We start from the raw sequence: 18,457 nt of genomic DNA, 5'->3' as shown, positions 1-18,457 counted from the left end.
TCCCTCAGAACAGCAGCAGAACTAGTTCTAATATCTCTTCCCAGTGTTTAGGGTGGGGACCCCTTTCCCTCTCTAGTGAACTGCTCTGGAATTGTTCCAGGAAGTCATGTCCTATGGCCCTCAAGCCATGTGGACATTCAAGTGGTCCCTGGAGGAGACCACGAAGGGACCAGAACTTCCAAATACACAATCCGGGAGGAGGGGCAAGAGAGGAAGAAGACAGGAAACCTCAGCTGACCCATGTGATCAAATAGAAGGGAGAAGTCCCCTTGGGAAGAATAAACAAAGAAAAACCTCAGACTCATCAGAGAGGGTCATAATCAGGCCTAGTATAAGAAGCACAAACTTGAGATTGTATCAATACAAGATGGACCTTTCTTCCCACCCTTCTGGATCCTGGAAGGCCCTCCTACTCACAGGTAAGAGAAAAGAGCTGCACACACTCACATATCCATCCAGCAAGATTATTCAGTTAGACCATCCCAAATTCCAAACAAGGCAAAGAAGGAGAAGAGGTACCAGGCAAGAAAGATGGCAAGGGCTGCTTTCTGGGGCTGAACTCTATCAAGGCTACCCAATGGGGAAGAGAGAGATGCAAGAGATTCATGGGGTGGAAAGATGATAAGGACTCAGTTCTCATCCATAGGAGTCAAGCTTATCTCTATATTGAAGGATGTAGTTGGGCAGAGTGGAGAAAATACTGGATTTGTACGAGGGAAATCTTGGTTCAAATCCCACCTCAGATACTTACTAGCTGGATGGTTATGGGCATGTCACTTAATTTCTTCTTACCTTAGCATTGTTGTAAGATACAAATGAGGTGATTCATGAAAGCCCTTTACAATCTTTAAACCACTATCAAAATGTCAGTTATTCATTAGGAGGGATCCCTTAGGTCTTCAATTTGGTCTGGCAAGTAGAAAAATGAAAGGGACATGAGGAGCCTTCACTTCAAAGATGAGGAAGCTGAAGCTAAGAAAGAAGGAGACCAGACCAAAATTGCACACTGAGTCACAGAACCATAGAATGTCAACAGCATGGGGAAACTTGGAAAGAATCTAGTTTCCTCTCCTCTCACAAGCAAAGAAACTGGTACCAATAAGCAGGGGAAGGTCTAGGTATACAGGATGCCAAGGGTTGGGGTTCTTCAGTGGCTTCTGTGTGGCTAGCTTAATTTATTGTAAAGAATATCTGGGTTCAGAGCTGGGTGCTGAAATTTACTTGGTCTGTGGCCCATGCCAAGGTACTCGGACATTTTTGGTCTCAGTTTCTTGATTTGTAACATGTTAGGGATTAAACACCTAGGTCTAGGAATAGCTTGCCTTTGTGCTTTGTTTATAAAAAAATGTTCCTGAGATGGTGCTTGGAGATAGGGAGGCTTCTCCACTTTACAGGAGAGAAAACTGAGGCAGTGAGAGAAAGTTCAACCAACGTCCTAGAACAAGTCAGAGCTGGGAAGGACATTTCAACAGGGAATGTCAAAGCTGGGAAAGGCCTTAGAACAAGGAATAGCAGAGTTGGGAGGGGCCTAAGAACAGGAAATGCAGAACTGGGAGGGGCCTTAGAATAGGGGATGTCAGAGGTAGGAAAGGCTTTAGAACAGGTGATGTCAGAGTGAGAGGGGCCTCAGACCAGGATGTCAGAACTGGGAGGGATCTTAGAGCAAAAACTGTCAAAGCTGGGAGACCATCACCTATTCTAAAGCCCTTCCTACCTCTGACATTCCCTATTCTAAGGCTATAAGCTCTCTCTCTGCTAAACCAAAGCTCCTCCCTGAGGGAAGATACCACTTTGATTCCAAAGAATTAAGACTAAGGACTTTTCTTTCCTCCTCTTAGAGTAATGGAATTGGAGTTGTTTGAATCCCAGTTCTGACACATGGCCCTCAGCAAATCTCTTCCCCTCACTGTACCTCAGTTTCCTCATTTGTCAAATAGAAAATGACTCCAAGACCTTTACAGCTTTATTTCCATGATCCCATGGTCCCAAAGGCATTGTTGTGCTTGCTAACCATCTCCTCCTCTCTCCTCTCTTTTCTCTCCCCCTGCCTCGACCTCTCCTCTCCTTTTCCCATTTCTTCCCTTCTCTTTCCTCCTCTTCTCTTTCCTTCCTTTCCCTTTTCCTTTTTTATATTTACTCTCATCATGTCTCTCTTCCAGCCTCATTTCTCAACATTTGGAGCCAGCCAGGTGACACTCGCCTCACCATCTACTCCAGCACACCCATCGCCACTGTGGGACAAGATGTTCTTCTCTCTGTCCAAGGACTTCAGAATAAAAGTCAACTCTTCTCCTGGTTCGAAGGCCTTAAACAACAAAATCTCATTCTATCCTACAACGTTTCCTCTAAATCCAAGAAAACTGGTCCTGGCTACACTAAGCGGGAGGAAATTTATTCAAATGCTTCTCTGCTGATCAAAAAGGTCAAGATGTCAGATACAAGGAACTACACTTTCCAAGAGCTTGGGCCAGATTTCTTCATGGCGACCGCGTCCAAGCAGATCCAAGTCTACAGTGAGTATTGGGTTTCCCTTCACATCAGGGAGGAAAACTTAAGTTCAGTTTGTCAATCAGTTAGCATTTATTAAATATCTATAAGCCTATTTACTATATATACTTTTATACTATGTGCTAGACACTGTGCTAAGAGCTGGGGTCACAAAGAAAGGCCAAGTATTATCCGGGCCTCCAGTAGCTTTGACTCTAATGGATTTTCTTTCCAAAACCCATGGGCCCTGCCTCTTCGTGGGAAGGATGCCCATCTTGCTTCTGCCCATGTGATAGTACTGGGGGAGGATGATATAAAACAAACATAGTCAATTGTGGAACCAGTGGTACTTGAATTTGAAACCTTACCATTCACTGTCCTCCGGAGCAAATCACTGAACCTCTCTCGGTCACAATTTTTTCATCTCTAAGAATTAAGGAGTTGGATTAAATCCTAAACAGAGCTGGTGTATCTAGCAAGTTCAGGCCTAGGCAAAGGAGGCCTAATTGCTATCAATGCCGATATACTCCCTACCACTGTGGGCTAAGACGGCCTTCTCTCTGTCCCCAGAATTCAGAGGGAAACTTGACTCTTCTCCTGGATCTAACGTTTTTTTTTCATTGGAATCTCCTTCTGTCCGACAATATCATAGATGCCATTTCCTTTTTCTCCTCACAACAATTCAGTAAAGTATGGACCAAAGGTTCTATTAGCTCCATTTTACAGATAAGGAAATTGGGTTTGAGAAACATTAAGTTAAATGCTCAGGATCACATAGCTAGTAGTGTCCAACATAGGATTTGAATCCACATCTTCTTCCATTAACCAAACAATTATTAAGCACCGGTTACTGTGTGCCAGGCGCTGTGCTAGACATCGGAGCAACAAAGAAAACAATGAAACAATCCCTGGTTTCATGGAGCTATCCTTCTCCTGGGGGGATGCACATGTACCCATGTAAACAAGTATGAGGGCTAGGAATAGAGATTTGATTGATAATAGGAAACACATACATACACATACATACACGCACATACACATACACACCACACGTACATATACACACATGCACATACACATACACACACATGCTCATATTATTTCCTTTGATACAATGTAGCCTCAAAAACAAAGGTGGTTTCATTTTGTACATATGTGTGCATATACATAATATACATATATGTATCTGTGCCATATAGAGAAAATATACACAATAAGTATCAGATGATTGGGATGGGAGAAGCGCCCATAGCTGAAATCAGGGAAGGCTGCATGTAGGAGATGGCACATGAGATGGATCTTCAAGGAAACCAGAAATTCTAAATAGCAAAGAGAAGCAAGAATGTATCCCAAGTCATGGAGGACAATCAGCGCAAAGGGAACAAAATGAAACTAAGAATAATATGCATTTGTGTGTGTTTTATGATTTGTAAAGCCCTTTACAAATACTATCTTGTTTGATCCTTGTGGTGTTCCTGGAGGGTTATTGTTGAGTCATTTTTCAATCACGTCTGATTCTCTGTGAGTCCATTTGGATATTCTTAGCACAGATTCTATAATAGTTTGCCATTTCCTTCTCCAGCTCATTTTGCATATGAGGATATTGAGCCAAACAGTATTAAGTGACTTGCCCAGGGTCACACATCTAGTAACTGTCTAAAGCCCGATTTGAATTCAGGAAGATGATTCTTCCTGATTCCAGTCTCTGCTTCCCATCCATTGAGCCACCTAATTCCTCATCATTCTGGAACATTGGCACCATTAATTGCCCCATAATACAGATGAGGAAACTGAGGCAAGCACAGCCTTAGTGAGTTTCCCAGATCTTTAATTTTAATCTTGACTCCAAATCCAGCATTCTGCTTCCTATGACAGTGAGTTAAGTTGTGTATGAGGAACAGCATGAAGCCAGTTCTGCTGCCCCATAGAGGGCCAAATAATGTCATTTTTTCTTTCTGTCCAGGGCACCATCCTCCTAGCCATCCAGATGTATCAGTATCCTATCATCCTCAATTCCTTGTTCTCCCTCACCTCACCTAGTTCTCAGCTAAATCGGGCTTCCTTTGGCATATGGGTTGAGCCAGATGGCTGCTGGGATCCCTGCAGCTCTCATACTCTATGGCATACATCGAGCACGCTGACGTTTGAAAGATACATTGGGATCAGTCTATAAAGAGCTTGAAAAGCCAGATTTTTCCCTAGGGATACTAGGGAGCCACTAGAGTTATTAGAGTGAGAAACTGACATGGTCATAATCAGGAAAATTATTTTGATGGCTGCCTTAAAAGGGGAAGAAACAAAGGCTATTGTGATCCCACCAGTGACAGCTGGCAAACTTCTGAACCAAAGAAGCGATCAGTTAAGCAGAAAGCATGGGTCAGATTCTCTATGTGATGTAAAAGTAGAAATGGCAAGACTTGGCAACTTAGTGGATGTCACAGAAGCTGAGAACCGGAAGAACCTAAGCAGAAATCTGGTACGATACATATGCCAAAGGAAGACTTGCCCCAATGTGGCAAAGCAATAGGATAAGCAGTTACTAAACACCTACAAAGAACAAAAAAAATGCTTCATTAAATCCTAAGAATACAAATTATAATAATAATCCTGCATCCCAGAAAGTTTCCATGGTACTCAGGAAATACAGAGATTGGTTTGTTCAAAAGAATTAACTAAGTACCTACTATGTGCCAAGTACTGGGCAAGAATCTGAGAAGATAAACACAAAAATGAGATGGCTTATTTTACAGTCATGTCCCCGTTTAGGATTTTCTTGGCAAAGATACTGAGTGACTTGCCATTTCCTTCTCTGGCTCATTTTACAGATGAGGAAACTGAGGCAAGCAGAGGGAAATGACTTTGGCAGGGTTACATGGTTAGTAAAATAAGTCTTCCTGATGCCAGGCCTGGCATTTGCTAAGGCATTTTGGTGCCATCCAACTGCCCTCACATACCTGGTAAATAGTTCTTCCTGGATTAGAAGCCAGGGCTTTGGACCCCAAATGCTACATTCTAGTGATTACATCAAACAGTCTTTCACATTGGGGGTCAGAGAGAGACTTCCAGCCCAGATCCTCATAACTCCGCTTTCAACTTCTATATCGAGCTTTGCATCCTGAGGAAAGAAGGGGGCTAAATTGGGGGGGAAGAGAAGCAGGAACCCCCTGAAGAGCATTTGTAGTCGAGAGGAGGAGGAAGGTATAGGATTCTCACACAGGGAGGCCACACCGAACACTATCTCAATCCTCAGACAAGTCCTCCCAGCCTGGCCCAAAGGAGCCCTGGGGAACAGAGGTGAGAACACAGCAGGATGCCTTACCGCCCTCTTCCTCCTTTCGCTCACTTCCTCCCAGGGACATGAACTCTCTTGAGACACTTCCCCAGATATTTCCCCCATGTCCTCTTGTAACACGAGCACCTTGTTTGTCCCTGACAACATGCTGGTGGCTATGGGTAGTATGTTACTGTCGTAGAAACCTAGAACATCAGAGCTAGATTGAGCTTTAGAACAGGGAATGTCAGGGCTGGGAGGAGGTTTAGAACAGGGAATGTCAAGGCTGAGAGATGCCTTAGAACAGGGGGTGTCAGGGCTGAGAGGGTCCTTAGAAAAGGCAATGTCAGGCTGGAAGGGGCCTTAGAACAGGGGATGTCAAGGTTGGAAGGGGCCTTAGAACAGGGGATGTCAGGGCTGGGAGGAGGCTTAGAACAGGGGATGTCAGAAGTTTGAAGACACTTTTCAATATAGGGTATGTCATATCAGAACTAAAAGGAAACTTCAAGAACATTTCATTCCCCCTATCCCATTATACAAATGAGAAAATTTACAGGGAAAGGATCTGGCCAAAGTCAAGGCAGAAGCAACACTAGATTCACCCCCCCAGCCCCAGCCCAGCTCCCTGACTTCCAGCCAAGGCAGATTTCTTTGTCTCTGCTGTGTCTTGTGAAGGTTGGGGACGGGCAAGGGCAGGGGCACAGGCTCTCCAGGCTGAGGCCCAAATCCTCTCCCCCACCCCTGAGCCTCCTCTTGTTGGCATCTCTGAACGAGCCCCAGATGACAGCCCTCCTGGGGAAGATAGAGCTTGGTATCCTGGGTTCTTGTCTATTCTATTTCCTTGCAGCGGGACTGAAGGACATTTCATCCCTGCCCCCTGGGAGAAAAGAGGAAGCTGCCACACAAGGATGTGGGCGTCCTGAGGCCGCTTCCTCTGCTGTTCCTGCACCTCTTGCCATCAGACATCCCGTGTCCCTCAGGCCCCCGCAGAACCCTGCTCGGTCCCCACCCAGCCCCTTGCCCCAGACTCCCCGATCTGGCTCTGGGATTTTCAGATGATAGGAAAGGCAGTAAACTGAGGGGATTGTACCAGATGGCATCTGAGACCTCCCCAGCTCCATGAGTCTGTGTCTGAGTAGAGAGTTAGAGCTGATTGTGTCTGAGAGTCTTTATCTTCCAGTCTGTCCTCCAACCTCCAGTCCTTTATCTTCTCTGTCTATCTCAGAGAGAGAGAGATGAGAGATGAGAGAAAGAGAAACATAATGGCCCCATGGGGGGTGCCAAATGAGAAAGTCAAATCCCCCTTCTCTGGGGATCTCACCATGGTGGGGGGTACAGAGCAGGCCAGGCCACAAATGCATGCAGCCACATACTGGGGAGGGGGTATTAGTTGAGGGAGTGGGAATTAGGACCCCAGCTTCCACATGATGTCTGGCTTCCATTTTCTGAGTCCAAGCCTCTACCTACTCGAAGGAGGGGGGATATAAAGAGCTGGCCCCCAGATGAGGAAAACTCAGAAAAAATCTGGGGCTGAAACCTACCTCAAGCACAAATCAACTGCGTGACCCTGACTAACTGGCTTAGTTTCTGTGGGACTCGGTCTCCTCATCTGTAAAATTTGGGGTTGGGGGGAAGGAAAAGAGCAGAAGTAGTTTCAGTAACCTCAAAGGTCCTTTCCAGATCTAAGTCTCTGACTCCATGAAACTCAGTTAAATTCAATTAATATATACATGCAGGAAGGTCAGGGAGGTGCTGTTAGGATCCCCAAAAAGTGAGTGATCTGCCTGGAGTCTAGAACTTAGCAGGCATCAGAGGCAAGGTCAAACCCACATCTTCCGGGCTGCAAATTCTGGAACCTTTCCACGCTGTCCCTTTCACAATCCCTGTTCCTTCCTCCCCCTCTTTTATTTAACTATGTTGGGTTTGTTTTGTAGTTATTCAATAAATATATGCATAATATACACACAAATAAACATGCTGTATGTGCTGATCTACACATAGATGGGAGGACAGAGAGAAAGAAATAGCAGGGGGGGGAAGAAAGGGAGAGAGAGAGAGAGAGAGAAACAGAGAGAGAGACAGAGACACAGAGACAGAGAGAAACAGAGAGAGAGGAAGAGAGACAAGAGACAGAGACACAGAAACAGAGAGAGATGAGAGATGAGAGAAAGAGAAATAGAGAGAGAGAGAGAGAGAGAGAGAGAGAGAGAGAGAGAGAGAGAGAGAGAGAGAGGGGAAGGGAGGATAGCACCTCGAAATTAGAGATGATTTCTTTTCTCCTTTTTTTTCTCTTCTGTAACATCCTGGTAGCTCTCTGGAGGTCCTCAAATAGGCCTTGGTTTCAGCAGAGTAATCACCACAAGAATAGTCAGGAACAAAGTCCAAAGTCTTTATTGTCTCCTTCACAGTCTGTCTCCTTCGCTTGGGGCCGGGCTAGCTTTCTGGGGGACCTTCAGATCGGCCTTGGTCTCAGTGGAGAAGTGAAGGAGGCAGGCCAGCCACCACAAGAGTCTTTATCTTCCAGTCTGTCCTCCAACCTCCAGTCCTCTGTCTTCTCTATCTATCTCTGAGTCTGTCTTCCCTCCCAGATCTCTTAGCTCTTATATACTCTATTATAAGTACATCATCACTTGTAGAACTATATTAAGTACTTACATGTATAGTATACTCTTTCCAGTATCTGACACATGTAGGTGCATAATAAATGCTTGATGATGGATGGATAGGTGCCCATTCCTTCTCTTTAATACCTACCAGGCTAGTTGTAAGAATTAGGCATTGGGTACAAGATGCTCCATCAGTGCTATCTGCTGTTATAATACTCCCCTGTCCTGGACCAAAGGCACAATGACCTTCTCACAGTTACAGAGAAAATCTGCAATGACAAGGCTCTCAGGATTGGCCAACCCTACTCCAGGTTCTTCCTGTCAGAGATTTTCCTGCTAGAAGCTTCCTAAGAAGCCATATATTCCAAACCTTCCATTTTCCAGATGGACACGTTTAGGGCCAGGGGTGAGCGATGTGTCTTGTGAAGCCCCACGGCATCAGGGCCTGGGTGATTTCCAGCAGGCGAGGTCCCTCCCACGATGCGTACATGGCAGCCCTGACTGTGCTTCTCTCCCTGTATCTGTCCAGAGATGGTGTCCAAACCCGTGATCACAGCCAACACCACCAGTGTCACCGAAGCCAGAGACTCGGTGGTCTTTCAGTGCTTTACCAGGGATGTGGACATCACCATCCTGTGGTACTTAAACAACCTGCCACTTCCACTGAGCAAGACGCTGTCTCTGTCCACAAATAACAAGACACTGACTCTGCAGCAGACCGGGAGGAAGGATGCTGGCTTATACCAATGTGAAGTCTGGAACCAGGTCAGCGCCCAGAGCAGCGACCACATTACTCTGACTGTCAACTGTAAGTTCCTTCCCTATTTTCCCCTCTCTAATGGGGTCTCCAGTCCCAGCTAATCAATTCTCACCTGAATTATCAGAATAGCTTTCTAATTAGTGTCCAAGCTTCCAGGTTTGTCCCCATAGTTCATGCAGTGTCTGAAGTTAAGAAGACCTGAGTTCAAATCTGACCTCAGAAACTAGCTGTGTGACTCTGGGCAAGCCACTTAGCCTCTGCCTGCCTCAGTTTCACCATGTCTAAAATGGGAATCACACCTACATTGCAAGGTTGTTGTAAGGATCAAAGGAGAGGGTCATTATTAAGCACTTAGCACAGTTTCTGGCACAAGCACTATATAAATGCTAGTCATGATTACTATCTCTAATCAATAATCCAACAAGCTGTCAAATTCATATTCCTAAAGTGCAAATCTGCCCACAGGATTCCCCTATTCAAGAAGCTTCACTTCATCCCTATTCCCTGGAGGATAAATTAAAAATCCCTTAATCTGCGAAAGCTTTACCCATCCTTATACCATCAGACTCTCCCTGACCTTCATATACTTCTTCTTCATTCAATCCTTCAGCCAAACTAGTCTCAATTCTGCCTTCCATCACCTCCATGTCTTTGCTCAGACTGTCCTCCAGGCTGGGAATGCCCTGCTGCCTTGTTTTCCCTTCCCCACCGCCTCTCATCCCTTCAAGGATTGACTGGAGGTCTTTCTTCAGCCTCCTCACAACATCACTCTGTCTTGACTTATTTGGAGACTTGTCCCATAGAAGAGAAAGTTTGGGTTTTTTCACCTCTGCCCCAGCCCTCTTCTAGTGCCTCCCCCACAATGGGCCCTCGAGGGATGCTCAGTGAGCAGGATCCAGTCTTTCCTTCTTGTCTTCACAGATGGACCAGAGCAGGTGAAGATCACCCAGGACCCGGGATCTGTCGAGGTCCACTCCATCCAGGTCAGTGCCAATTCCACCCTGACCTTAAGCTGCCATGCCAACTCTTTCCCACCTGCCCAGTATGACTGGCTGTTCAACAATTCCGTGCTGCTGAGAAACAAGGATAAACTCACTCTCCAGGGGAGCTCCCTGGTGCCGGGGCACTACACCTGCACAGCATGGAACAGTTTGACGAAGCAGGGGCACTCTAGCTTTGTTTATATCAAGACTCTCATGGAGCCATCTGGTGAGTCCTCCCAGGTGAGAAGCCACTGAGAATCCCCTCACTGCCTCAGCTAGCATCCCTCACAGGCAACATACCAGAATGGTAGGCTCGGGGAGGATTCTTAGGTTAGAAATTGCTCCACAAGCTCTCTCTGCTTTCAGGAGAAGGTCATAGGGGAGAGGTCCAGAGCAACATTGAGGGTCATCTGGCCTAACCCCTTTATTTTCAAATGAGGAAACTGAGGTACAGAAAGAGAAGAGATTTAGCAAAGGTCATAAGGCAGCAAAAATTTGAACCCAATCCATGGCCTTTCCAACTTTACAATGCTGCCTCTCGAGATAAAAATACTGGGTGCCTCTATTTTTTTCTCCACTATCTCCAATCCCTCCCCCAAAAAAACAACAACAAATTCAGAGGTTCAAAATCTCAGAAGCTAGAGAAGTGATCAGTTCCTCCTACTCACTTCCCATGATTTAGCTATCCAAATGGGCAGTCTGGTAAGCATTTCCACAATGTCACGAAGGAGGGGGAATATCTGGCTGGGTCCCAAGTTATTGAAGGAGGGGGTACATTGGGCCGGGTCCCAAAGTGATAGAGCAGTGTGCTGAAAGGGGACAACTTCCTACACAGAGCCAAATAAATGCAAAGACATTTCAGAAGGGAGAGAGTGCTGACAGCTAGACGAGGTGGCAATGGATTGGATGAGGAGAAGCTCCCGGAAGAGGTGGTATCTGACCTGAACTTTGAAGGATGCTGGGAATTCTGAGAGGCAGCGATGAGGAGGGAGGGAGCTCCAGGCCTGGGAGATCACCTGAGAAAACTCAGAGAGATCAAAGATGACATGTTGAGTTTGGGAAGAGACAGCAGATAAGCTTTCTTGGAACATAGAGTCACCTTTGGAAGAATCAACAACCACCTTGAAAATAAGATCTGAGACTTGATTAGCTGGCTATTAAGTATCCCCCTGGAGTAGCATTTTTTAATGAAGATACTCTGTATCTGTTGCTTGGAAAAATAGAGGCAACATAGTTACGCTGATTATAATACTAATAACAATGTAACAACCACAATAGTTATGCAAGGCTTGCAAAGAATTGGTTTATATTCCTAACAGCCCTGTGCCAAAGATACTATTATCCCCATTTGACAGATGAGGAAACTGAGTCTGAGACTAAGGGACTTGGAGAAGGTCGCAAAGCCTTTTTTTTTGAGGTAGGATTTGAACTCAGTTCCTCTAGTCACAGACTACAGTCTGACTCCCTTCCTCTCTCTCTCTCTAGTCACCCTTCTCTCCGGTTTGTCTTTCTCCTTACTCATCGTTATCATCCTAGTGGGAATCTTCATTGTGGTGGCTCTGCTCTGTGTCCTGGCCTATTTCCTACGCAAAAAGGCACATCGGTAATGACATCCCAGCCATGAAGACCCTCCCCTGACCAAAACGCTGTCACCGCCACTCATGATAGCCATGCTTCCCACTGGAAAGGGTTTTATTCCTTTATGGATGGGTGTGGTGAGGAAATGTTCAGAGAATATAAAACTGGAAGGGATCGGTTACACGGCAGACAAGAGGCTCCGGGGCCCAAATGAGAGTGTTACCAGGCAAGAGGGTGGAAGGGAAAGAACCCACAGCCCAAGGGATGCTTAATCTGAGAGGAGTCACACATGATATATGGCCCCAGAAACAGTTACTATGTCCCCAGTGAGGAAGGAGACTGACAAGTGTGTATTAAGGATGAACCCCAATGTCAGGACAAGGATTTTTTTATCTCACCTGAAGGGGATTTAGCCTGAAAGGAAGGATTTTTCTCCACAAAAGAAGGAGTGGAAGTATTCTGATCGGCCCTAAAGTCAGGATCGGGACCAATGAGGGAAGGGGGGAGCTCGAGAAGGTAGATCCCCAATAGATAGAGAATTCTAATTATAGACTCTGCCCAGCAATGGGATGGATTTCCTGCAGAGGTGCCCAGGAGCAGGAGGACCAAGATGTAGAGAGAATTTCTGTTTGGTTAGACCGTGAATAAGATGCCTGCCTAGCTTTGAGGTTCTGTGATCCCCCAATTCAAGGGACTGGGAGGAAGGGGGGACAAGGTGGAGACAGCTTCAAGAGGCTGGGATGAGACATTTTCCAGCCATAGGAGCCCATAGTTCTCATAAGTCTGGATGGACAAATCAGTAGCTAAGGTCTAGACAGGTGAAACTCATTTTCATGAAGACATCAGAAGCTGGAAGGGATCTCTTTTAGTCCAGAGTACAGAGGGGGAATCCTCTCTACCCTGCATCCTGGACAGAAGCCATCTAGGGATTGGGGGCAAATTCGTAGTCTTTTCCTTTGCCAATAAGCTCCTCAAAGACTCATATTTGCCTGTGGGAAAGAACCTTGAATGGCTTCAAATCCTGTTTCCCACCCTTACTGGCTGTGTGACTCTAGCCACCTTTAGTCACCCTTCACCTCTCTATGATCCAGAAAACTTTCTAAGTTGCAGGGAGGATGGCAATTTTCACTGGCAGAAGGAGCATCTTCTGTTCACCAGACTAATGAACTCATGGGCCTGTTTCCTGACCCTATAAGAGCCCACCATTTGATATCTTTAAGAAAGGAAGTGACACCCTCCTCTGAAAGGTGTGGGAAGAATGAGAGGGTATTTGTAAAGCACTCTGACTCCTGGCCAGACAGAATGCCCAGCCCTGTGCCCCTTAAAACCCAGGGAACCTCCCAATCCTAGCCCCAGGCTTCATCTAACCCTCTTGCCCATCTGGCCAGGTACTCACAGGAAGTAGTAGGCGGGCCAGGCCAAAAAGAGAAGAAGCTGCCATCTGTGAGATATTGTGAGTATAACCAGCAGCTGGGTCACCATCCCTCTGATTTCTATCCTGAAAGCAGACTCTGAAATCTCCCTTTTCTCTCAAGCTGTGAGACCCCATCCTAGGGTTCCACATCCTCACCAATACTTCCATTGTTTGGACCAATCATCAACCCTCTCCTAAGCCTGGGCTGGGAAAGGGGGAGGGGTCCCCTTGCTTCTTCTCACCATGTCCATCTCTAGAAAGGTACCTCGAACGTCTTGGATCACTGCTCTCCCCTCTCCTCATTTCCCTACGTTGGTAAGTCTCAATCAGGACACTAAGACCTAGAGTCCCCATCACTGTTTTCACTTTTTCAGGTGACTTTGCCACGTATGAAAATGGTCAGCAGCTTCAACATCAGACCTCATATGAACAAGTAAGACCTCTCCTGTGGGGGCTAATAATGTTTGCACTACCTCCCTCCCAGAGCTACCATGGTCTGGCTAAGGAGGGATTGAATAGAGGGAAGAACAAGAGCATGAAGATTCTGAGGCAATTAGTGGATACAGAGTAGTGGACAGTGAACTCAGAAGACCTGAGCTCAAATCTAACATCAGACACTAGATGTGTGACCTTGGACAAATCCTTAAAATCTGTTTGCCTCAGTTTTCCCAACTGTTAAGTGGGAGCTAATAACAGTGCTTTTCCCAGGTTTTTGTGAAGATCAAATGGGATAATAAAGGATCTAGCATAGTGCTTGGCACACAAAGCACTCCCATACAAATGCTAATTCATTTCCCTCACTTGGGGATTCAGAGTAATTTAGTACACTGGACCTCAAGCTAGAGAGCCTGTCTCTTGCTTTCTGTGCGACCTTGAGTGTGCTCTGTTTCTCTTCTGTAAAATGAAGGGGTTGCACTCAATGGCCTCCAAGGTCTCGTCTAGTTCTTTTGATGAACTAAAAGATCAGCATCCACCCTTGAGAGGGAGGAGATTGACTGTCCTCCACTTTTATAGGCATCCACAAAGTGCTCTCCTCAAAGCATTTCTGCAAGATAAGGGGTTGTCCCTCTTTCTCTTATTGTTTGCTTGCATTTTTGTTTTTTTCCCCAGGTTATTTTTACCTTCTTTCTAAATCCAATTTTTCTGTATCGCAAGACAACTGTATAAATATGTACGCATATATTGTATTTAACATGTATTTTAACATATTTAACATGCATTGAACTACCTGCCATCTAGAGGAGGGGGTGGAGGGAAGGAGGAGAAAAGTTAGAACAGAAGATTTTGCAAGGGTCAATGTTGAAAAATTACCCATGCATATGTTTTGTAAATAAAACACTTTAATAAAAAAAGTTTAAAAAAGATAAGGGGGTGTCCTGTAGAGATGGGGAGACTGAAGTTCAAAGCAGTAAAGTATCTTTATCCAAGGAAATCAAGCTCATGCTTGGAGACTCCATTCCCAGGGTGAATACTGCTTCCCTGCAGCTAAGTGACTGGCCAGGGCCCTTTCCTGCCAATGGGCATTAAAGGGAGGGGATATGGGTGACCTGAGCAGGTATCCAGCGCCTGGGATGACTCGACTCTTCCTATTTCATTAAAAACGTGGCTGGGCAGAATTCCAAATATGTGGGTTCACACAGAGATAAACATACAGATTGAGGAACTCAGGAGGAATTATCCCCACACTGACCATGAGAATCCCAATGAAGTAGGATCCAGACACTCCTAGAGGAAGTAGAGGGAAGCCAGGGCATGGTCTATGTTCCATGCCGTCCCCTAGATGGACAGAACACTAGACCTCAAACCTGGGGTCAGCTAGCCAGGTTGGAGAGAGAGGACCCCAGAAAACCCTCAAGTTCTAGGATGTTGGGACCCTAGCTGACCATTCAGATAAGTGGATCCCTCCATTAACCTCTCTACAAAACCTCATTGACAGATGGTGATCCCTACCCAGGATGTGGACCCCTATTGCACCTCTCCAAACCTGATCGAAGATCCCTACCAGGTCTGCAACATTAATAACTCACTGTCAAATTACAGAATGTTTGGGTTGGGAAGAACTTTAGTACATAGAGCAAGGAATTTTGGGATGAGGAGCAAGGCAGGGAGGGCAGCAGAAAGGAGGGGGAACCTTAGAACAGGGAATGTGAGAGCTGGGAGGACCTTTAGAACCTGGAAGGTCAGGACTGAGAAGGATCTTAGAACAGGAAATATCAGGTTGAAAGGGACCTTAAAACCGGGAATGTCTGAACTAGGAGGGGTCTTAGAACAGGGAATGTCAGGGAGGAAGGCCCTTAGAATAAGGAATGTCAGAACTAGGAACGTCTTTAGAGGTCATTTAGTAAAAATGCTCATTCCACACATAGGAAAATTAAGCCTAGAATGAACATACTGGTCTAAATCTCACAGGAAATTGAGAATTGAACCAGCACTAGAAGTTAGGGATCCTGCCTTTTTCCAAGATTGTAGTCCTACACTTTAAATTAGCAGACCCCTGACCTTTCTGCCATCTGACCTTTGACATCCAGAGACCAACTCTGGTTCCCAGATTGCCCTAAACATCTACTCTCCCTCCTGCCAAAGGCAAGCCCAAGACAGTGGATGAGCTTAGCTCTATGCTGCCCTCTCCTGGGTCAGATTTTTATGGCCTGCTCCATTGGGCCCATAAAGGCCCATGAGGAGTCAATCTGATTTCCTCCAGTCTCGGACAGGGTAGTAATTTATTCTTCATACTTATTATCATTCTAGTTCCTAACCATTCGTTTCTAAGATAATGGGGATTCCTTAGGTATATGGATTGGATTAAGGTGCCACTGAGCCTCCCTTCCAATTATGATTCTGAGAACCAGGAAAACGTTATCTCAGGGTCATTCTATAACTGTCCCACTGACATATTCTCCAGGAATAATACAAATAGGACAATTTCTTTCTCAACCTTGAAAAAAGGAATGTCACACTTGGAACAACTTGTGATAATGGAAAGTCCAATTCTCTAATCTTTCAGCACTTAGGATAGCACCTGACACAGAGTAGGTGCTTATTTAATTTATTTAAATTAAAGCACCTACTATGCTTCGGGGCCCCTCAGTCACCTTCCATTCAAATCAATCAGCCACCAGTTTTGGCGCTCCCCATTGTCCAGGCCCTGGTAATACAAAGACAAAAGGGAATCTGCCCCTGACTTCTAGGGGTTTACTCGTCTCAAGTAACACAAGAGCTATATTTATTAGTATAAAAAACCAACTAAAAGGGAGTTTGGGAAGATGAGGCACAAGCAGCCAAGAGGCTCAGAAAGGCTTTATGGTGATGCTTGGGATGAGCTTTGAAGTCACAAGTAACACATAGTAGGCACTTAGTAAATGCTCCTCCATTTGCTTTGAATTCATGTGTGTTCAGCTCAGAACTAGGGAAGATGAAGAGTTTAAATAAAGCCAAGTCTCTTCCTTCAGGGAACTTATTGTCTAGGTGGTGAATAAGATTCACAGGGGAAATTGCAAAAGATAATATTATATGGTTTCCTTGGAGAAATACAGACAAGGTAATAGGTGAGATCTGAGAGCTAGATCATTGCTAACAGGGAAAGCAGGGAAGACTCCCTAGACAGAATGACATTTGAGCGACTCCTTAAGGAATTCAAAAGTAAAGAAGAGAAAGGCAGACTTTCCAGACATGAGGGTGTGGATTCTCTGAACAAAAGCATGGAAGGGAGAAGAGTAAAGAACATGCTCAGAAGAGGTGGTCTAACATTTGGGCTGGAGGGTCAGCTACAAGGCTTTTTGTGTGTCACCAGGGCTTAGCAGAGTATTTTAGAAGTGCTTATCCATTAACTGACTGGAGAAATGTCCTAAGAGACAAGTCTGGAAGGCCAATGGGAATCAGATTGTAGAGAACTTTGAATGCCAGATAAAGGAATGTTCACTCAGCAGGAAGCTTAGAGCTGTTGAAAATCTTTGAGCAGAAGAGAGCCAAGATCATGTGCTCAAGAGTGGTGGGGATGGGAGTGGGTGGAAAACCTGCTGGGAGAGCCTCACGGGATCCCATACAGATGCTAAGGAAACCAGGAGAGGAGCCAGATATCAAACAGAGTCTGGGAGCTGATCAATAATAGGCTACTAATAGGGAAGAAGAGGGAAGGGAAAAAAAGAAAAGAATCAGAAATTACCCTTGTCTGGCTAATTACTGGATTAAACTGAAACTACTTGAGTCTGAAGGAGGACACTCTTAGCAAATGTCTAGATTAAATTGGAGACTTAAGAAATATAGAAGAAACAAACAAGGACTGGAGTGAATTCAGGAATTAATTAGGCTTGATTAAGGATATTTGTTATCAGAGTTTGATTTTTCCTCCCTGATTAAAGGAAGAAGGTAGGAAGGGAAGAAAATAGATTTTTATTATATGAAAAGGTTTAATTAATTTTTTTAATTTAATTTTTAAAAAATTAAATTTTAAAAAATGAATGGTTAGGAACTAGAATGATAATAAGTATGAAAAAAATGGGAGAAAACAAAATAATTGACAGACTCAGACTTTAGACACCAAAAAATGAAACACTTCCTCTCCTCTGGACAGGGAGTTGGAGGGTCTTTTTTATATAAGGGTTGGACTAGGGAACAGAGGTCCTTAGCTTTACCTGACCCACAGACCATTTGGGCAGTGAGATTGGAGAAGCCTTTGGACTCTTTATCTGAGTTATATGTTTAAATCATTGAGGAAAATCATGAATTTCAGATTACAAAGCTGTGTTTTCACCCTTGCAAGTTCAAATCTATCTCTGGAGGGTTGGGGGCTTCAAATTAAGAACCTTGGATTAGATAGTTGATTAGGTCTCTTTCATCTCTCCTCTCTCAGTGCTTCAACATATTCTTAATGTGCCTTTCCATATACCTTTCCATCCCCCAGAAACTCACTTTTGCAACGATGAACATTTATGAACAGATTGGCCCTAAGGAAGCAACCCAGGACTAATGACCCTCTTGTCATCTCTCTTCTCTGGATTCTTTCCTGTTTATTCATGTCCTTAATCTGGGATGTCCAAAACTGAACACAGTACTCTCAAGGAGATGTGATAAGAGCAGCACATAGTAGGATTATGCCTTCCTACTCCTGGAAGCACAGACTCTCCTAATGCAGTCCATGAGCCCTGCCTTCATCACTTTGCTGTCTCAGATTGACTTTACAGACCATTAAAAAATAAATAAATAAACTTCTTAAACAAATTGCTCTCTGTGACTCTTCCTCACTGTCCATGTGAAGATAAATTTGTTAACATAAGAACAAGCCTTAGTTTTCCTCATTTATGAAATGATGATATTTGTGCCATGTTTGTCCTGAGGGTGTTCTGAGAAAAGTGCTTAGAA

At 44.9% G+C, this 18,457-nt stretch overlaps 1 protein-coding gene across 1 annotated transcript; it reads left to right on the top strand.

Annotated features, from left to right (window-relative positions):
- The first annotated feature begins 300 nt into the window (after positions 1 to 300).
- On the top strand, positions 301 to 18,316 carry LOC127556361 (carcinoembryonic antigen-related cell adhesion molecule 6-like). The gene is made up of 9 exons (XM_051989467.1): positions 301 to 419; positions 2,160 to 2,513; positions 8,894 to 9,172; positions 10,046 to 10,333; positions 11,593 to 11,710; positions 13,074 to 13,138; positions 13,474 to 13,532; positions 15,036 to 15,104; positions 18,000 to 18,316. Exons 1-9 carry the CDS (start codon positions 368 to 370, stop codon positions 18,063 to 18,065), a joined length of 1,350 nt encoding a protein of 449 aa, XP_051845427.1. The 5' UTR covers positions 301 to 367; the 3' UTR covers positions 18,066 to 18,316.
- The last annotated feature ends 141 nt before the right edge of the window (positions 18,317 to 18,457 follow it).

Source organism: Antechinus flavipes, chromosome 3 (assembly GCF_016432865.1).
Source record: "Antechinus flavipes isolate AdamAnt ecotype Samford, QLD, Australia chromosome 3, AdamAnt_v2, whole genome shotgun sequence".
Taxonomy (NCBI): Eukaryota; Metazoa; Chordata; class Mammalia; order Dasyuromorphia; family Dasyuridae; genus Antechinus; species Antechinus flavipes.
This window is presented reverse-complemented; position numbering and strand designations above follow the sequence as displayed.